General features: G+C 37.1%; 1 protein-coding gene across 3 annotated transcripts in view; it reads right to left on the reverse strand.

Moving 5' to 3' along the window:
* ASB5 (ankyrin repeat and SOCS box containing 5) overlaps positions 1-22,557 on the reverse strand; it is a 40,342-nt gene extending 17,785 nt beyond the window's left edge. The window contains exons 1-2 of one of the 3 annotated variants that reach the window (XM_042014950.1): positions 22,116-22,557; positions 19,411-19,483 (exon numbers count right to left, since the gene is read on the reverse strand). Coding sequence is in view for 2 of the 3 variants with exons in the window: in XM_042014947.1 (XP_041870881.1) it covers positions 10,677-10,872 (196 nt within the window). In the remaining variant the exon portion in view is untranslated. Of the gene's footprint in view, positions 1-10,676; positions 10,888-19,410; positions 19,484-19,987; positions 21,164-22,115 lie in introns of those variants that run through there. The other 2 variants (XM_042014948.1, XM_042014947.1) reach the window with 2 other exon arrangements.
* Positions 22,558-22,734: the final 177 nt, after the last annotated feature.

The raw sequence follows: 22,734 nt of genomic DNA on the forward strand, positions 1-22,734 counted from the left end.
TCTGAAACAGAGCTTTCACAAAAGGGCTCAATATAAATGGGACATTATAAATGTATCACTTTAATACTAGAATTATGTGTTACTTTTTAGTGCTTTCTTCCAAGTAAATAAATACTGGAAGAGGAATTAACAGGCAAGCGTACTAGGGATACGTACACACATGCCTGTGCAGGAAAATACCAGCATTGTTCTCCTGTCAGAAATAAGCACTGACAGCTTTTGTACTTGCCATGGCTCTGAGGCTCATCTCAGTTCTAAATTTCCATTAGGAATGGAATTCCAGGACTCTCAGAAGAAGGTGGTGAGGATCAAGATCAAGCAAAGCATCTGGAACTGCAGAGCAGGAATTGACATTGGTCTGGCAAGAAAAAACCTACATTTTTTTGTAGGAGTTTCGTGGGTGAGGTTGTCAGCTGAGAATGAATCTGTCTCTTTCTACAGGAGTGGTACAAACCTGGAAGTACTTCATACATATGCTTTCCACATTTATTCCAGCCTCCATTCTCTCTTACTAGCCTGGGAGGTGTGACTGGCAGGAGCAAGGAAACCAGCAGGTACACAGACAGCTGCCATGGCTCCAAGAGGCAGACCCCCACAGGAGTCAGCATCACCTGCTCTCTTGTCCAGACAACTGCACAGGAAGCAATGAGCTACCAATGCAGTTAGACCACTCCCAAAATCCTCCACCTTCAAAGCATGGCTTATAGGTAAAGTATCTTTATTCCATAGAGATATTCCATAGATGCTTGCCACTCATTGAGTTACTTTGAATACTCCAGAGGACATTAGTAAAATACACATTTTTGTGCTTTAAAGAAGGCAAAGCTTTGCCAGTTCAGGACTCTAGAAGGAACTTTTCACTAAATTCTGCTAGACCCAACCATTCATCCTCCAGGAAAAACCCATTAAAAAGTCCTATTAAAACAGTTCATAAATACAAATTCAGAAAAAAAAAAAAAAAAGGTAAAACATCATCAGAAATCATCTGAAATGATGTTCAAAATATACTTGAGATGAAGGAATGAACATGATTAAAACCATAGAGTAAGGCTGAAGACTGTGCTATTTCACTTCCACCTCTGACATGGAATTGCTTAATGAAAGTGAGATCCTTCTCATGCCAACCATCTATGCCCTGGGCTACATTAGCTACAAAATAAAATCAGTGTCCTTCAACTTCATTAGGCAATAAAACTTCTAACCCTCGAAAGTACAGAACTACCCAGGCTTAGTCCTGAGAGTCTGCTCTTCAGATTTTTTTTCTATAGAAGACACTCAAACACTTAGAAAATCTGCCCAAAAACCTATAACAGAAGTCTAAGTAGGTGTCCAAGCACATACAAAATACAGTTGACCATTACTTTTCCTGACTTGGCAAACAAGCAATTAGGGGCAGCATTTAGATTACAGTTACTCATGGAAGTTACCTTCAAAAAAGCAGCCAGGGAAGGGGCAGAGACTACAGTCTGAGAGCAAGCAAACTAGAAGACTTTACTGATGAGTTTGGCATTCTGACCTAATTTAGCATACAAGCTTTAAATAAAGCACTATGTTACATTTCATTAATAATTAGTTCTGTTCAAATTTATAACCCAGAGGAAGAAGTGTTAAAGAAAACTTTCAAAATCTTTTTATTCTAGATTTTTGTCCAAAGAAATGTCAGTACAGTTTCAACACTTCCATGCCAGCACATAGCTCTGAGTTCAAAGGGGCAGCAGTCCTTAACAGGTGGGAATGAAAATAGAAGTACATTTTTGTTCCTCCCTTTCAGCGGGGAACTCATTCTGTTTTCAAGACTGTTTTTTATGTCAACAGAGATGCAACTGTGGTAAGACACAAAAAATGTGTTAATAAAAGTAACAATACCAAAACCCCCTTGACCTTTCAACACATGATGCAGTCCAATGCACTACAGTCCAAATTACTATAACAATAATTTGTCTTAGGAAAATTTGGAAAAAATTGCACCATTTTCAAATGTCATAGATGAGTATTTTGTGTGCAGCCCTCTCAAACCAGCAAACTGATGACCCACCTTGCTTCCCAAATTGTTCTGTACTTTCAGGTTACTCTGTTTTTATGACCAGGATTATTATGGGGCCACAGTGACTGCATGGAACCTGCCACACTAAATTCTGGAACAGGACTAGAAACTGACTCTTCCTGCTCATGTGATCCACACCCTGCAACCATGAAGCTGAAATGACAGACAGGCTCCCTGTGGCTCAGTGCCAGTACCCCAGGAGTAGCCTGTCATTTGACATAGCCAGAAACGAACCAGAAGAGATCTTGAACATTCTTTCCTGTAGGAGATGCCAAGATGAAGCAAATTTTAGAAGAATTGATGAGCTGTGGTTACTGACAAAAACAGAATCCTACAAGGCCACAGTGGTGTCACTGTTACATCCTGTAGTGCCAGCTCAAGGCCAAGGAACTTAAATGCACCATAAAAGTACAGGGATAAAGCTCTAAGAGCAGAACAGAGAAAGGCCTGGAATAACTTTTCATTTGTTTGTTAAACAGATTCTTGTATCAAGCCATACTTCATGGCAAGTATGGTGGTGATCTAAGTCATTAGCAGGCAACCAGAAGCTTAGGCATTATCCAGGTGTCACCAATCAGCCCTCTTGACAAATACCAGCAGATATGTAGATAATGCTTTAATGGTCACTAGTTACTTAAGCATAAAATGACATTTCTTTACACCATTTTAAGCACTAAAAAAGTCTATTACATACTCTTAATACAATCTCATCACTGTTTCTTAGATGGAAATCCAAATTAGTAGTAGTAGTAGTATTTGATGATGAATGATGATGTTAGCAACAGCATGGTTGGATGGCAAGTAATTTTCCTACCTCTTCCCCTGAGATTTTTACAGCTGTTACACCTTGTATCCTTGAATGCTGGGAACAATAACTTAAGGTTAAAAAAATATTTAAACTTCTGTTATGACAAAGGCTTTGTCTCAGGCCTCCCAGAAGTCAAATACGGAACAATGATACATTTATCACATTTCTTGGCTTGTGGATTTGCAACGTGTAACTGCCAGACTCTTCATGCAGACAGGCAGCATTAACATAGAATATTTGCTAATATGTAAACTAAACAAAATCACAGAAGTCATGTGGCTGAACCTACGCAAATCAGTCACCAAGCAGGCCTGAGCTTCAGATATTGACAGAAAGACACACACAGGCATGAAACCAGTAGTCAGCATAGGAATGGAAAAGGGCACCCCAGAGAGACTCTTCAGCCAATTACGGTGAAAGAACAGCCATAAAGAGATTGTATCTGTTGCCAGAAAGACTCCAGACATGGCAGAGGGCAACATCCACTAGTGCAACAGATGCAGCATGCCACAAAGGATTTATGGCCAACCAGCCAGCATGGCTGCAGTCATGAGCAGAGCTCAGCACTTAGGCACGCAATGCAATTCCCCCCAAGCCATCATCATCTAACTGGCAGCAGTTCACTCGCTGTTTGCCTGCATTGCGAAAGTTTAAGAACATCCCCTACGAGAGTGGAATGTGAATAGCAAAACCCTGGCCATAAGAATCCTGTGGCTGAAGGAAGGAACATCAGCTTCAGGGAGCTATGCTATTTTGGTCTTCCCCTGTTGCCATATGCCCCACCAAGGCAAAAAAGACCAGTGCAGGTGGTAAAATTGAGCTTGCTCCGAGCCAATACTGCAGTTTTCTACATACTCCCTTTAGCACCAGTTCTCTTTAAAGCCTTTTAGAGATTTTGCTCCAGGATTGCCTTTCAGTCTTATTGCTATGCACCTTTAAAACCCCAGGTTATAAGCTATATCAGAGTTCATAATACTAATTTTGTACTTGTATTATTTCATATGCTTATTATTCATTTAACACAGAAAAATGGAGAAATCAATTGATGCAGGTTATTTCCATGTGAGTTTAGAGTGCACACTCCAAGCAAGTGTATGGGACCTAGGTTGGTGACAAGTTAAGGTCCATCTTCAGGAAGAAATACATTTCAAGGAGGCACACCATTTCAAGGAGGAAACCAACCAAAATATGCAGCTGGTGGACCTCAAGGAGGTCCTGAAAAACACAAAAGAGTAAAAAACCCCCACAAACAAATCCACATGTAGGCTATATCAGTTTCTTTCAGGAAGGCAAACATGCAAACATGCTCCAGCATGTGTATTCACTAGAAGTTTCTGTAGCCTCAGAAATTTTCTTTAAGATGAGGGATGTAAAAAATGTAAAATTTGAATTAAAAGTAACATGCTTGCCAACAGGTGTTCCTGCAAATAAGTCAGAGCTCTGGCCATGCCGATTTAGCTGTATCACATATCTCTGAGCAAAACCTCTTTAAGGTAGAATACGTACTTCAGAAAAGAATGGTTCTGAGATTTGTCTGACATGTGGTGTCATTTTCTTCCTTCAAAGCAAGTATCTTATTGGCTTTATTTTGAAGTATGACTCTTCTTTGGCAGTCATTTTCCAAAATAGGCAAAGTTATTTGGCATAAAAGAGAAAGTGATGAGCTCCATCTAAAAAGTCCCCCCTTCTAAACTTTCAAAAAAGAATATTCACACTATCTTAAGCATTTTTACACCATTAGCTTACGTGCTGCAAATGAAAAACAAATGCTAAATGTGGTGCCTTACACCAAGTGGTATGGTGAATAGGTATGCCATACAGTATTCCTATCATTGCTAAATGAATCTCTATTGTATCCAGGAAACTAGGAGAGGTCTTGGGTGGCTTTTATTAATAGAACTGTGATCTCTATGGAATGCAAGTTGAGAAAATGCCTCATGCCTGTATTCCCTACCTAACAACTGTTGCTGAGTGGCATTATCAATTGCAACTCGTTAGGATAAAATAAAAACGAAAACTTTGTTCTAATCATTCACTACAGTTCAAAACATGATCAAGCCTTCCAAACAGTGGATCTCTGCAGTGAACCACAGCATTATTGACTATTTCTGAGCTGTATTTTAAGGACTGGTTTCTAGGGACTACACAAGTAGTGTACAAAAAGAAAAGGAAACAGAAAACTTCATAGTGTTTACCAGTTTCTGGAAGAAGATGGAGACTCCAGTTCTGAACTACCACAATCCTGTCGATGGCTTAATTTAGCCTAACTAGGAGCAGCTAGGGTACTGAGCTTTCCTACCGTGCCTGACCAAGGCAGATACAGCAAAGATGGGTAGCTTAGAATTTGCTACAGTCATTCAAGAGTACACTTTTTTAAGCTGAGAAGAAACCAGGGCATATTCACCTCTCCTGTTCTGTAAAACCAGTATGTATTTTAAGAAGTATACTACAAACACAATTTCTGGTAACTTTCACTTACACAGTTATTCATAAAGTGAAAGTTTATACAAATTTTTGTGAAGAGAATCGACATCATTAAAAAATAGAATATTTAAGACAAATCATTTTACATTCTCAGAACTGCTTAGCTTGCCTATCAGACCCCAGGTATCTGTATATGTACATGAATAGCTGTTTGTTGTTTACGTTAACCTCTGCAAATTTATTTTTTTCATAAGAAGGTTCCTCTCTATCACTTTCTGCTTGCAGCTAAATATATTTTGACAATTACTGAGTAACACATTTACTTTTGATAAAACAGACACTTTTTTCCCTTATAAAAAGGTTTATGAGTGGGAACTATGCTTCCTTCTAAAAAGTTATCTGTAGTAACAAAGTATAGACTCTTCCATACAAACTGAGATCTTACCAGTATTTGTTGGCAGAGTTTATGTCTTACAGACCCAAAACATCTGATAATGTATTAACTCTTTAGATTTGATACATAAACTTTGAATCCACCTCATACCACAGCACCACTACCTCACCCTAAAGCAACTGAACTATAGAACTCATCTGAAGCTCCATCCAACCCAGTGCTCGTACACACAGAGCACTTTCATGATACGACCAGTTATAGCAGGAAGAGTCTAAAAGTTGTTTTTGACCCTCCAGTGTTTATCCAGCAACAGCTGTACAAAAGGCTGAGTTGTTAGCTCTTCACAGATCTGGAAATACCATGAGAAGAAATGCTACTGTGCAGATCACTGTCATTACACATAGTCTGCTAAGGAGCTAAATATACCCAAAGTTAATTTTCAAGTTAGTGTATTCTTGTATATCAGTTTGTAGGGCACAGAATTTTAAAATGGAACATATACTTGCTATGACTCTATTCATTAAGAAAGCAATTAATAAAATGTTGACCTCTGCAAAATTTCAAATGCAACGAATACGTAAATGTTCACTTCAACACAATAAATAAAGAAACACTAGGCACAACAACCTATTTACAACACAGCTCTAGTCCCTGATTACAAGGCACTTGGCTCCAAACAACGAATGAGTCCCTTTCAAATCAATGAGGCAAGTGTATATGAGTAAGTGTTTACAAAATTGGCGCCAAAGTTAAAAATAACCCACCAAATGGGACCTTTATAATAGAATGGATCCCCTTTTCATTTAATTTTTTATGGTAGTAATACCACTGACTTCATTAAAAAAAAGAAAGAGTTCAACTCTAATAGCTTATTAGGACACAAGTCTTCAATTCACTTTAAGCAAATGTAAAACACTGCAGAATTCTGTCCTGCATTTGGTGCTATTCAGGCTTTTAACACTGTGAACAGTAGAATAATGTATTTATTTTTATGCAAGCAGTAGATGATACTAATCTGTAGATGCTACAGCTGCTCAGAGGGAAAGAATTCAAAACAGGCAAGTAAAATGGAGAAATTGTCTGATACCAAGACAGCATGAAGTTAGCTGAAGGCCAGTACAAAGGACTGAGAGAGGAAAAAGCAAATGCACAGGATAGTGACTTTGTTTTAACATGAAGTTTACAGGCTACAGACTCTCTCCATAATACGTTACTGCTGAGGGGGCAGCATCATTCCAGGAGGTATTACATAGGGTACCATATACATGGCATGTGACACAAGTGTTCCCCTTGTATACAACTAATAGTTCCCCTGGTTACACTAATAAAGTCTCAGCTGGAGCATTCAGTTTAACATGGGAAATTAGACATCAGTAAAGACGTCTGTAAACTATGTACAAACTGGCACAAGTGCAAAGGAGAGCAACTGCAATAACTCCAACTGCTAGAAAATTAAGACTTAGGAGGACAGACTAAGTTAAATCCTTTTTACATTATTCTAGAAAAGAAAAAAAAAACAGTAGAAGCAGGAAAATGCATGATAATAGTCTTTGAATTGATTAGTTCTCATATGTAGAGAGAAACAACCATATTTCACGTATTTAGTTTGCAGAAATAAAGATTTAGGCCAGTCTTGGGGGAAGTGGGAAGCAGTCTAGTGATGAGAACAGTAAAAACTGCAATTGGTTGCATAAGGATGCTGCAGAAATCACTATTACTAAGCATTTTAAAAACAGGTTAGCCAAACATTTGACAGATAACTCATGTATATTTGATCCTAGAGCATTCAATTTACCTCTGAAGGTACCTTTCACCTATACACAAGAAAAATTTTACTCAGACATCATTTTCACAAAAAAAATAATGTGACTTATAATTAGTAGAGCTTTTATATGCACTTTTTTGGTCTTAGCTGATGCTGAACACTGGTCTAGTTCCTATATTTCAATGACACATATACAGTATAATAATTTGTAATTAATTATTGTGACGCTATCCAGCTGTTCACACACTTGAGATCCAAAGGATAGATGGAGTGTAGATTGCTGACTATTGAAACTGAAGAGAAAGTATTCCCAAAAAATTAAGGACCCATTTTGCTACTAACATGCAGCAACAAGACCACACAAGGCAGATGACACAGGTCTTCACCTGTCTCCTTATATTTAATAAAAAGAACAAGTGACAAAGCAAGTCAGCCTTGAAATGTATGATCCCTAGGCCTCAGTTCCTGAACTGACCTCTATCCCTTCAGTTTGACAAAAGGAGTTCCACCAAAAGCTACTGCTCAGTACTTGAAACACCCTCAATTATACAGACTTCATAAAAGAATGGCTTATTTTAATTCAAGGGGTCAATTTAGCAAGTATGAAATAATGCCTGTGCCTAGTAGCACATTATTGCCAAAGGTTCTTTTTTCTTCAAAATTATAGCACTCCGTCCTAGCCAAGCCATTATAATAGAAATAAATAATTTTTTGTTATTAAAAGCAAACCTAAAATACCAGTGCTAACAGAATTTTGAGAGTATGTAATCAGGTTAAAACTAGAAAATGAAAAGAAACATTTCCTCTAATTTGAATTACTTATTGAAACACTATAAACTTCAGTTAGCTAATGATAGATGTTGGGCTAATTTTCTGTTTTGGTGGTTCCTTGTGTTGTTTTTTTTTCTGCTAAGGTTTTTCTGCTACTTGAGAAAAAAGAATGGACAACTAATCAGAAGGATACTCAGTATTTAGTTTTATAATGTAATGTTTCAAGCTGTTTTCATGCTTCATGTTACTTTTTGTACATCTTTTAGATGCTACTTTTAACAGGATATTTTGTTACATGGTATTATATAAACACCATGGAGGCATCCCTGTATTTCACCAACACCAACAAACCAAATCCCACAACACAGTGTGAGTTCAGACACTAGCATGCCTCCTTCTACAGACATCGAACTAAAGTACTGAAAAGATAAGATAAAATAATAATTTTGAGAAGAATTATTTGCATCCCAAAGGAAAAGGATTGCTGCTATCATTCACAAAAAATGGATGAAAAGCAGATTATGTAACACTAGCTGAACATGTGCTTACAACTGTTTCAAATCTAGAACCAAACACTGCAAGCTGGACAGTGAAAAATGAAGACACACTGATGTTGAACTGCAAAAAGTACAATTCAAGCACAAAATAGTTGCATTAACTATTTTCTTTTAATAAACCAAGCAGAAAACTAGAAACTCTACCATATGTTTGATTCTTTAAATCAAAAACCTCTGCTACCTGACCAAAACAGTAACCTGCAAGAGTGATAGATTTCAATCTTTTGCATGGGCCAGCTACTAGAATGCTTAATAATACATTTTTTTAGGTATAATAGATGAGACTTTTGACAAATTACTGAATTACAGACTCCTGGGTTCAGCAACAGGTAACACTGTAGACACTATTTTACTCTCCACCCTGATGTATGTTATTCGTTTCCCTGCAGTTCTTCCCAAGTCTCTTTGCTTCTTTGCCCGGCTTGTGTGTCAGTCTTCCTAAAATGAGCTGCCTTAAAGATGGCCAGCAGTTTCTGGCAAAAATTCCAGATTTCAAGTAATGCCTTCCCCATTCTCTGCAAGTATTCCTGCCTGTGCTCTTCCTATCCTACTGCAGTGAATATATACATACATACACACACTCTCCCACCCATATATATCTGCACATACACTCACACACAAACACACACATGCACAGCAGTTCAAATGGTGTTATTAACGGGTTCAGATGTAAAAACCCTGGGTTTCAGAGATTGTGCAGAAAACACATTATATAAACCCATCTCAAGTAAATCCTCTGCAAAGTAAGCTAATTCCTGCTTTAGGATTTAAGCCTCTCTTTCTGGCTTGCAAATTTTAATGCCCTTACACAAAATGTCTAGCTTTAGTCCCAACATAGAAGACTGAAAGAATCTTTTGAGTTTGAAACTGTTTCTGGCTCACTTCTATAGTTTCTCACTTTATGTTTCACTTGGGCTACTTCTTCACATTCGTGGTACTTAGGGATGAGTAGTAAAGGCAGTAAGAGGCAAGACAAGTCTTCCTGTTCCACTGCCTAACTCAATTTGATGTCATCCCAGAATACAAGGAACAACAATAAAGACAAGTGAGGTAGCAGGAATCCCAAGCTGAACAAAATCATGGTCCAGTCACGTACCAGCACACCACAATTTAGAAGAAAGAGTGTTCTGTAATGCAAAAGGAAGAATTGAATGAAAATGGTACCTCATTACAGATGAGCTTGGGGCAACAGTTCTGCTGAAGTTCTGCTTGCAAGAACAGAAAAAGGAATTTTCACAAGAGCTTTCAACCCAGTAAAATTTGAAAGGTTTCCACAGAGATGCCCAAAACCTGGCCCTGACAAAGGGTTACTAAGGTTCCTGGTATGTACCAAGATACAACTTATTCAAAGTACATGAGGACTATATCTTCTCAAATAAATTAATGTAAGAAAATTTTACCTTAATCAAGAAATAATTTTCAGAAATATTTGGACTAGTTTCACTAGAATGGTGCAAAATAATATTCTGATATTTCATATGCCAAACATGGAAAATTTCAACTATGCATGGTAAGCTGGGAGTTTACCATTAGGAGCTACTAGGAAAATAGTCCCAGATTGGGAAGTATTCAGCAACCTTATTTACATACAGCCATCCCAAATATAGGCCTCTCTCCTAACAGAACACTAGCTACGATACTTCAGTTTTATTCTGAACTTAATGTTAATCTAAAAATTAAAAAATAAATTTTAAAAAACTGAAAAAAAAAAACCCAAACCAAAAAAGTCGCATAATCTAACAACACTCCTACAGATAATTTTTGTTATACAAAACACAGCAACAACTACAGAAACAAAACCCACTCACACATATAATTTGAAAAACTGAATGTAAATGAGGTTAGCAGGTAAGTAATTACCTGAACAACAAAATCCCCAAACAGTAGTGATAACATAGTATGTACAAATATACCTTGTCCTTGAGGAACTCCATAAAATTCAGCAGCTATCCTTGCTGCTTCCTTACGGTTTCCTTTCACAATGTAGAAATGACTAAGTATAGCAAGACTGATCTTCACAAAAAGTTTAAAACAAAAAAGTGAGAGTATAGTAAAGTAGACATTGGATAACTGCTGTGCAAAAGGGCGACTTTCTTCTATGACAGTCATTGCTGCAGCAAAATCTCTGTCAGTGTTTGGGTCAGGCTCTCGAATGTGTTGATAAGATCATATGGCTCCAGCCATGCACTCTTGGGAACAACTGGTCCCGAGGAAAGAAAATATCAGCTGGTCATGATGCCTGCTGCTCAAAATATGACGATTATTTATACTGTACATAGCATTGAGTTCACTACCGCTCTTGCTATCATGTGGGACAGCAGGTTCCAAGATCCTGGATTGTACTTGTTCCACTTAAAAGGTCTGTTGCATTCCAAATTCTGCATTGCTAACTCATTTATTTACATGTTTAAAATACATATTCAAACATACTATTGTAAAACTCTGCAATTGTACTGAACCAGGTAACTCAGATAATCTGTTTTTGCTAAAATATGTTCTGCTGCTGCTTAAGTACAATTGCTCTTTTCTGATATTTCATTTTATGTCAGACTAATACTTCTTCCTTAAAAAACTAGAACCATATCAGTAAATAATTGAAGTACACATTAATATATAAACAGAGATTTTATATACACCAGCTTTGACAGTCTCTCATTATTTTGCTCAAGCTGAATGAAAGTATCTAGTATACAAAGACTTAAGCACTATATGAAAACAGGTGATAAGAATCAAACATCTAGATATTTTTATGCATAAGACCTTGGAGCATCTAAAATTAAATTAATTAAAATGCAATGATAAATATACAACATGGAAAATTTCTAATAGTTATGATACACATTTCACTGTGCTGCATCATATTACTTTAAACCTATGACAGGACAGGCTTTATTTGTTGGCCAGCTTTAGAGAAGGGAATCTAAATTCCTCAGATATTTTAAGAAATAATGTGCTTTTATACCATAAAGTTATTACTCACAGTCATCAGCAGTCACTCACAAGTTGTTCCATTAGTGTGAGTAATTGCTCAGTAAATTGTGAGTTGCAACATGACACAAACTGAGGAGCTTCATGACAGAACTAGATTTCTAAGTGAACTATAATCCTAAAATAAAGAATCATGACAGCACAAGAAAGGGTCCTGCTCTAAACTTTTATATTTCCTTTTAAATTAAAAAATAGTGTCTTGAATTATAACTCAAAATACTCTACCGAAAGTAATCCTAAACCTTCCTATTCTACCGTGGATTCTTGTTTGGTGATCAGAAAGAAACATTTTAGAATGTTGGCAACTGTCCATCAGGAAAAAAGGGTACGATCCAAATGTCACTGCATCCACAGATCACCCTGACTTCCATGAATGGTATAGCAGATTAGGTACTAAAATACAAAATCATATTTCTGAAAGGAAAGTGGAAACAATAAGGCACCTCTTGTCATCTGACTCTAGGAGTAATTTATTAGAGTAATTTATTAAATTTATTAGAGAAACTGTAATTTTTTTTCTGGAAACTACATTCAAACAAACCTATATAAATGAAGAAAAGACAACGATAAAAGGAAATGTTCTTGGAAATAAATAACAAGATTTTTAACAGACAGGAAGTTAATTGTGCTTATCTTGAGAGAAACAGGCATTAGGTATTTTTCTTTGAAAAAGATTTAATCCACTTAAAGTCAACCATAACTAGAAAAGGCAATTAAAAAGCAGTTTACATTGTAAACTACATTTGTTGGTAAAAAAATATATGCAATTTTTTACTAAATTTAATTTATAGACATTTTCTCATCCAGACAGAATAGGAACTGCTTTCCTCATACCATTATTAGAAGCGGGAATGAGCACTTAAAATGCCAAATGAAAATCCCTTTTTATATTTGGCACATTGTTATCTGACACTGAATTGAGGTGTCATGTTTTCCACAAATACAAAAGGCATTATGTTCTGAGCTACCACTGCCAATTTCTGTTTCAATCATTAACAGAAATAGTATTTTCCTCAGTAACACACCCAATATTGGAATTTCTTACTTCTTCCATATTTGTACTAGTATTACTAAGCTTAACTTGATCAGTCCACAGAATTCCCCAGCCATCTTATGGACCTGTTTTACAAATTTACCATGCAGAACAAGAAAAAACCATAATTATGTTATAGAAAGCTTTTTCTTTCTTACAGTGTTTTACCTGACCCATTTTTCCTGATTTCATATTGTGCAATCTAGCACCTGCTTTCTCTTAGACTTCTCCCACATTTTGTTAACTTACAAAACAGTCTTTCTTTGTAGAGGCAAAACTCTGAGCAGCAAATACCATAAATAACAGCTGAAGTTAGCAGTACTCAGAATTCATCTTCCCCTTACAATAATGTTTCCTGCTCCTTACAACTGCAGTAGAGAAATCACAAAATAAATTTCTCAATTGTTGGATAGTTTTCTTCAAGTTGAATTTTTCTGTTAAGGTTCAAAAAAAGTAAATTTAAAACTACAATAATAAGGCTGTGCATGCAATTACTATTTTGTAAGCGATGTTTCAAATAATGTCATGGATTTGTAAAACTGCTTTTAGGAACAACATGAAAATTGAGCAGGAAGGTTATTCCTGTATCAAAACTTGCCTTCCGTCCTTTAAAAAATTCCCCTCACCAGTAACAAACTACACTAAGATGAAAAACTACATGAAATCATGAGTTTTGAGAATTCTGGTTCACATATACCCATCAGAAGCTGGGAAAATTACTCTCATAATATTTCCTCTTTTTTTAGAGCTCTATAACTCTAATGTGTCAGCTTAGCTGGAAACTCTCCCAGCCACACGGAACCAAGTCCATCCTAATCTAAGTCTACTAAAGTGCTACAGAAATTACCATTACAGCTTGTTGGCAAAGCCATGCTACAAGGCACCCAGTCACGAAAACTGAGCAACTGCTTAGAAGTTAACACCCACACAGCATTTTGGGAGAACCAACAATGTGAATGCTGAGACCTGAACACAGAATAGCTGAGAGGAGGCCCATGCAGACTGGGAAAACCAGTTATCCAGACTGGGAAACAGAAAGCTACAGCTGTTGTAAGGGAAATCAGAAAATAGAAGCATAGGTAAATAAATAAAGGATCTGACAGTCAATGCGATACCATGAAGGACTGTAAAAACGTGGGATGTAAGTGCCCCAATTTTCTATTGCATGGCAATGTGAAGTAACTGGAGTCAGATATTGCAGCACTGCAGAAAAATGAGAGCTTCCAAATGGAAATGCACCATATGTAACAAATGTATAATATTTTAAAGATATCAAAACACTTAAAAAGAGCAGTGGCTTAATCTGGATATTTGCATTTCCCATGTAGTTTTGACTTTTGGGAATGAAATTTCTTGGCCTCATTTCCTCACTAGTAAAATGGGAGTATTCTGAAGATAACTTCATTGCTGTTAAAAAATCACTCAGATATCCTGGTGAAAAGAATACTGAAACTAATAAGGTATCTAATAATTTTTTATTTTAATATAAAATTCAGATTACAAAGGTAAATAAAATGATATCTTGACTGTTCATTCACTTAATGTCGACAAAAGAGATAGGCTGTAAAATTGTTTTAGCATCTAGGGTTTTACCATAGCACACAAGAAAATGGCAACAAGCTACATTGCAGATTAACGATATTTTGATTTTTATTTTGTTTAAGAAGATAGAAATACTGTGACAGACAAGGATACCCCTACCTTGACATACTAACACTTTCCCAGCAAATAAAACAAGAACAATGTAATGATTCCTCTGATATGCTTCCCCATTTCTGGAAAAAGCCTATTTTAATTTTAAAACCACTTAGGAAACTTTAAATGCTGGAATTTATGGTCTTAGAGTTCCCTTTTAATGTAGCTTGGTCAGTTATCATTTCTAAAGAACATAACCTGTATAATCAACATAGCAATACTGTTTATGATGACTATAAAGTGGTTCATTTCAAACTCCAGAGCCCAGACAAAGTAGCCTGGCCTTTAATGCTTTGCTGCATAGCAGCCAAGTGCAGAAAGAAAGTATTTAGCAGTGGCACCTGTTTGTGCTAATTCAAACTGTCCAAAATCTAGTGTACAATTTACTCTCAACCTAACAAAGTAATTCTTAGAAAAAAGACCAACTATGCTTATCATCTATGATTAATTGCATAACCACATTCATAAACTATTTTATTCTGATTTTTCATCTATGCTTTAGAAGACTGGTGCGTTTAATTTTTAGTAAGGCAAGATATGCAAGAAAATTAACACAACTGATAGAATATTTAGTCTTTGAAGGCATTTTTTTTAACACTAAAGACTACAAAACCCTTAGAAATATGATTTCTTTATAGCACATGCTGTGTTGTTGCTTTGGAAAACATACTTCCTTCTATTTAAATTTTTTAAAGTAATATATTTAAACCAGATGACAGAAGATGTAAAAGAGTAATTATATTCACAGCACAAATTCCATTACAGTTAGTCCTAGTAGTTTTATTCAGTATTTTGGAGATGCATATAAATGTCTGAAAGTGAAAATGTTTTTTTAAAGATGAGGTATGCAATACAGTACAAGGAATTCTTTCATGTGCGTGTCTTTCTCCACATATAAGAGTTAGCTAAATATACACAAGAAGTTGATACTCATCCTGGTTCTGAAACTTCTGTCTAATAACAAGTATAACAGAAGATTGTAAGATACCAAGCAGAGGAACAGGAACTCTTAGGTGCTTTGAAGAATTTATTATTTTAAACATTATGGACAACCAAAAAGGAGACATTTCTAAAGCAATGCCCTCAGAACGAGTTTAAAATAAAATCAGTAAGAAATTGAGTTCTAGAACTGAGTTTCTGTAAGCATACAATGCTTCATGAAGGAATCAGAAGAAGAGAAGCATGAGCTTCTAAAAACCAAATGTCTAATTCAGCATGAAAAATTACCTGCTTAGTGACCAGCTGACTTGTATTTTAATGAGTGTATGAGATGCTAATCCTCAAAATTTTACCTGACTTACCTAAAGCTACTGAATGTTGTTTATGTCATTTCCTCCTTGATCTATGTTCAGCAATTTTTTCTACTATTTTATATTCAAAGCATTTGAACTGAAGAAATCTAGACTCAAACAAACATCTTTAAAATTTATTTCCTCTTTATGCAAAATGTTACATCAAATTAAAGACAAAAAAAAGGCATTCATACAATAAAACAATCTTCCAAAAGTACTATTAAATGTTCTTTTTATTAATATCACTCCTAAGTTACGTATATTATGCATTTATACTTAGGCACAGAAGATAAACCCAAACAAGTCACATTTACCTGAGAGCTACAAGAAATTTAGAAGCTGGAGTGACTGGAAAACATCAAGCAGCTGCTGTGTCCTTTTCCAAACAGGAACTCAAGCCCATTAGCACAACACAATTACTACTCTTTGTAAAATAGGAAGAGGTGGCTGAAGTACTGACTTTGTGCTATGGTTTTAGAGGAATGAAAAGACAAAAAATGAGAAAACAAATTTTTTTGTCCAGAAAAGACGAAACTTGGTTCAGATCTCAACTGCTTTTTCACTGCACCCCATTGCTATCCTTAAGAACTCTACAGAATTACTTGAGCATCATGACAAACCCATATTATCAGCACAAAAACCTGAGAGTTGTGTTGCCAACTGAAACAGACACAACTCTGTAAACCAAACAAATGAAAGGCCCTCATTTTTTTACAGCTTTTCTTCCTGAGCACCAAGTCTACCCAGGATCTACACAAACCATGCAGCATGACGTCATAACTCATAACCAAAGTTATGTTTAATTCAGATTTCTGCAGTTCTCATAATTCCTGCTAATATCCTGATAACCCAACCCAAGACTTTAACCAAAAGTCTGTTTCAAAATACAATGCAATGACATCTTTAGTGGCATAACAGGGAAAAATGAGACTGTCTTAAAACACTTCTCCTCTTGTTGTGCTCTGGCTCTTGACACCCATTCTACTAAACCAGTTACACATTTAGACACCATTTGTCTTCTCTAATAATGAAACACAACAGCTCCTTTAAAAGAGCATTAATGCACAAAAATGTTTTGTTTTATATATACTTTCTCTCTGTATTTTGGTGTAGCACATTATTTCCATGGGTTCTTGAACTGCTCTAGAAAGTTCAAACTTATGCCTTTGGGTGGTAGGGTGGTACTTTTTTCCTCCAGTGTACTAAAATCATTGGCCTGACACAGTTTAGGCTCTATACAAATCAAGTTATTGTGGAACATGAATGATGCAACCTTTCATTTGCAACATCATGAAAAGATTGCTTATTCTACTGCTAACTCTTAATGAGTTCAAAATTATTTAATTGAGGTGTTTTGCCTTTCCTAGTAGTTGAAAATACTACTCCTATCTTAGAAAATAATTCTAGTATACAGACTTGTACGTCTGGATTTCCAGAGAATGGAATTACTAGTCAAGGATTAAATATCAATCAGTATCTCTACACATAACAGACATTCTCCATATGACATATGCATTTAAAAGCATAAAAAGTAATTCAGATATTTAACTGATTATGAAATTCTAGTTTTCTAACTTTCTCAGTTCTTGAAAAAATAACATAGTAATCTTAAATCTGTATCCCTTTGTTATACACCACTGGATAGCTGCTTCCCGTAATGGGGGTAGATGCTCCTTCAGCTACAAGTCCAATATCAACAATCCTGCTGTCAGCCACATTATCACATGAGCATGCTTGATCTGCTTAACCAGTCCATCTAATCACTGACAGCAAAGTTCCACCCAGCAGGGAAGCAGGTATGATCAATGTGCTTACAAGTAAATTCAATCTGAGTTCTGCTAGAAACATAGTAAGTTTATTTACAGTATTTGTTGCAGTCCTCTTTGGATAACTAACATAACTCAACTATTAAGAGCATTACAGAAGATTCCAAAATAAGTCATGTGTGCACTTAGAGACATTACTAAACCCAGAAACGTGTCAGACAGCAGGCACACACAGCCTGCTGACAGACACACTCTAGCAAATCTTGCCCCCAGAAGTTTAAAAAGTTACCACCTCCAGCTGCCCATTCCATTCCTCAGCTAAAGGTTCCTGCCCCTCTCTCTCCCTTCCTGGAAATCAACAGGAAGGAATGTGTATTGATACACTTCTCAGTTCAAAATCCGGCAGTTTAAACTGTTGGTAAGTTAAAACTAACCTGTTGGATTTTACACAGAAAAAACCACTCACACCCACTCCTTAGAACCCATTCTGTGACAGGGCAAATGACCCCCTGGAAAAAGTCGTAGCAAGCGAAGAGGGGAGAGCAATGTCAATATGCACATAATCGCTGCCTCTTCGTAAGGATACATCTTTGATGGCCTTATGTACTGATACAGCTGTATCAGCAAAACTCAGGAAGAGTCTCCTCATTTTGTACCTCTTTCCCTTTGTACAGTTCCTTTCTTGCATCCAAGAGATTTCTTGCATTGCCAACCTCGTCTGCAGAACACGGATTCCCTCTCTGGCAACTAACGCAACCTCTTCCGTAGGATTGTGGTACCACGGGAGCCATGCTTTTGGTATTTCAACTACCTTGACAAACTAACTTTGCTATTTCTCTAGTAGGCAGTGCAACCACCTTATTAATCTAAATTCATGTAACTAAACCTGGTATTTTTGCACTTTTTATGGTTAATCTTTTCCTTAATGAACTGCAAAAATGTCACAGGTTCTCATTAAATAGATGCCTCTAAATAAAAACAATACCTGAGCTGTTAATCTTTTGTCATCAATTTGAATTATTTTTAAAATTGTTAATTTTATTCTACATTATAGGCTGTCTTTAAATTTTTCTTTAACCATTTAATTTTTTTCTTCAAAAAATAGTTTTTCTTCCTAAAAACAGTGAAATCATCTGTTTACTTTTATTCCCCCTTTCTTCAAACTTTGTCAGGTTTTCTTCTTGACCAAGTAAAAGTGGTTTAATTTTTCTCCTTTCTGTGTAAAGCATATTTTGGTGCCTAAGCATGTTGTTAATAAAAGGAAATTACAGAGTCAATAGTAGGGATGAGAGTTAAAAGTTTATTCTGCAAGCTTATGTCACTATATGCTGACTCCCATGGCTAGTGCTCATAACAGAAAGGTTTTTTCCATCCACTGAAATTGGTATTGGCTAAATGATATCACCATGACAGAACTGGTAAAACATCTTTTTCTTCAAGCTGAGGCATGACAAGTCTCTGCTTGGTGCTTTTACAAGAGACATGAAAATACCTTGTGATGAAGACTTGCAACTGGCTGAGTGAATGAGATAAAACCCCGGTGAGGTGGATCAGTAGCACCCAGGCTTCTTGCCCAGAATGCAAAGCACAATGAAGTGAGAAAGGTTAAGCTGAATCAGTAATGTATGAATGACTTTACCTAACATGGCTTTATAGGCCATGGAACGGCCAAACCTCACAGAAGCCAAAAATTATCTGTGTTAGGCTCCAAAATATATTGACTTTGGAGCCAAGAATATTTGTTTCTCTCTGTGATGCAGCTTTTATTTTGCCATATATTATGCCACCAAATGAGACAGTGTTGTAAAATACCAACTTCATTCTAAAATGAGAAATTTAAAATTCCCCAAGATTTTCTTGCTGAAGGACTTACGATAATACTACGAAGGCAAGTGAAAATTTCTTCTTGCTTATCTTCTTATTCTGCAGACTGTGGAGATCCAAAGCTGAAAAATGGAGGTGAGAAGAACATTAGAATCCAAGCCACTCCAATGCAGTCCAAAAAGCCTCTTCTCTTAGTCACAACCTTTCAACACCAGCTGTAAAAACAAGCCATCCAGGAGAGGTGCTAACTGAAAGGGGGCTGTTGCAAGAGACAGCTGATCATGGCCACATTTATTTTAATCTTCCTCTTCCTTCCCAGAGCTGCCTAAGAGGCTGTGTGTTGCTACTGTCTCTTAAAGAATTAACATTTCAACAATTAATAAAAGACAAATTCAAGAAAGTATTTAGACATTTATGGTAAAAAAAAAATCAGGAAGTATATACATGTCCCTAGATCAAAAAAAACGTTATCTGTACAGTTCTCGTCTAACTATCCAGTTACCAAAGATGCCACAGGCACCTAAACTTTCACTTGTAAAATTAGTCAGAAACTTAAGCCCCAAGAAGGCCAAAGGTGCTGGGCTGAAGTTAACACCTCCCTTTCACTTGAAATTCACAAACCATACCTCCCAAACTGTCAGCCACCCCAAAGCTTCCATCTGTGTGTACCATGTTAGAACCAATATGACTTCAGTGGGAAAACAAAGAACTCATAGCAATCTCTGTTGATAGTCAGTGTCAACACTTGTTATTTTGTTTACAGAGGATGAAAGGAATCACTCCATAACCGGAACATCAGAGTCAACCAAAGAAAGCAAGCTACTCTCTCTCAAAAGACTACTAATCATCAGCTGCTGACAAGGATCAATCCTGTTGAAGTGCCGGCACTATAAAAAAAGAACACATGTTTAATAGATCAAAGAGTGCACAAAAACTCAATTTCAAAGTCAGATAATTTTAGGGTAAGGACTGGAGAAGGACAGCAAATTCTGCATTTCAGACCTGCTGCCAATCCTACCTCTGCAATTTGTTCAATGAGTTTGTAATGAAAAATATGGCATTTCTTGAAGTAATAGCCAGCGTGAACACTGACATGCCTTGTGCTCTGCTGGTCTGGGCTTAAGGACGCTGCTTGGGCATAATGAATACCATTCCACTGCATCTTGGAAATGGTCTCCCACACTCTTCTGCCTCCCCAAGATCCTATGAATTTGTTCCCATAATTATAGTATTTGCTCAATTCACAGTAACACACCTTATTTAGCTGACAGCGACTTTTGACATTAATATTATGTCACTATTCTTCACAAAATATGAGATTTTATAGCCTTCAAAGAACAATCTAGAACCTGCGAGCAAATAGCTACTGTGAATAATTATCCCCCCTGCTTTCACAACTGCCTTGTTTCAAATTTTTTTCCCATTTTGATTTTGCAAGATTTCAGTCATTAAAAAGCGATAGGTTTCTTTATTCTAAAACAGTAATAGATCAATCCTTGAATAAACTACACCATCTGTCTTCCCCTGCATACTGTGCTTTTAAGTGACATTTATTTAAAGTTTCTACTAAAATAAATCCAAACCTCCACAAGCAATAGCCATATTTATGCATTGCCTTTAAAAACAGATGAATACCTTTTGATTTTGGTCTTTTGTGGGTATTTAACTACTGCTTTGGAAATTTCACTACTGTATTCCTGTAAGTTCTGCCCAAGAGCCTTTTTTTTATTAAACAGTTGTTTAATATGAAAAACTCTAAATAGCAGCTACATGAACTAAAAGCAAGAACAAAGGCAATTAAGCCTTTTGCTTGTAGATATGAGAAAAAAATAGTGTCCACATTTGAACTATCTTTTTGAAAACAACCAACATTTTATAACTTCCAAAATTATTAGGTTCCCCAGTTTGCAGTAAAAGCTTCCTTAATGCTTCTAAGTCTCCAAATATTGTGGGGAACAGTACCTACTTTTCAGTAAGAGTAATCTAAGGTTTCAGTAACAACAAGTTCCAGACCATAAATCATCACTATAATTAATATTTTGAATAGCATAAAATAATAACAAGCCAACAAAAACCTTTATATAAGAGACTCCCTGTGCTGCTGAAACTCTTGCGAAATATCAGAAAGGTCAAGAATTACAAAATGCAAACCAGAAAAGAGTCTACCCTCTTCGGACCTGAGACTGATTTCAACGGGGCAAATGCAAACACACAGAAACCAACTGCATAGTGGAAACAAGGTCCCCAAAGAAAGGAATGTCTCCATAGGTACCTTCATCCTACAGGCTAAACAGACATGTGCTACAGGTACTCAGTCTGGGAGGAAACAAAAAGCCTCAGTATGATCTTCTTCCTTTTCCATTTCCTACCTTTATCTGCAAAGATTTTTCTTCCCTGATTCATAGACCTTACTCTTGGCTACAGGGAAGAAAAGCAACAGCACCATCATTACAGAGCATACGTATTTCAGAACGGCCTGACAGCCCCCACCTTGCTCTCCCTATCCCTTCAGTCACCATGACTCCTTCCAGCCTTTCAGACTCCTGCATCTGAGCTCCTGTCCCTACTTCCAGTATTTGCAGCACTGGAACCTTCGGGCTGGGAAGAGGAAATCACATATAACTGAATCACTGCTGACACCTGTTGGCAGCCCCGAGAAACCCGCGTTACTCCGGCCTGGTATCGTTAACACGGAGGAATAGAAGGGGAGGGAACACCAAAAAAATCGACCCCAAACCATTATAAAGCTCTCACCCCTTGGTTCTCACATGCTGCAGGTCCGGGAAGCAGGAACGGCATCAAATAGGAGCCCCGGGAGGAGTTAGGAACCACCTCACTACATAAACTGATCTTTGCTGGTACCAATTTGAATTGAAATTTCAACCAAATTGGACTAAGGTGAAAGGCTGCCTCACCCTGCAAACGGTATGAGATCACCACGCCATCTGGCAAAGAAAATGGATTCCAGGAACAAGCCCAGCTACTAAAGGAGATTTCTAGGCAAGAAGACTGACATACTGAGCATGTATGTAACAAACTGGAAATGAATAGGAACATCCTATACGAAACAAGGCAGGGAATGGCAAATCACAGTACCACTGAAAGCAAGATACAGATATGAAGTGGAAATACAAGCCTTCGCCTAGCACTTATTTATGTTTTACTATACAAATGCAAAAACCCAGCAGAGCGACAACTGGCCTGCAGGAAGGAGTGCCCTGGCAGCACAGCCGCTGGCAAGCAGGCAGGCAGCGCACTCACCCGGCTGCCGCCGCCGTGTCGTGCCCGTGCCCGGTGCCGGCCCCGCCCATCGCCGGCGGGAAGCGGGCAGGGGGCGTGGCGGGGGCGTGGCGGGCGCGTGGCGGGGGCGTGG

Source organism: Corvus kubaryi, unplaced genomic scaffold (genome assembly GCF_017639235.1).
Source record: "Corvus kubaryi isolate FWS band 111438036 unplaced genomic scaffold, C.kubaryi_AGA036_p1.0 split3-131, whole genome shotgun sequence".
NCBI lineage: Eukaryota > Metazoa > Chordata > Aves > Passeriformes > Corvidae > Corvus > Corvus kubaryi.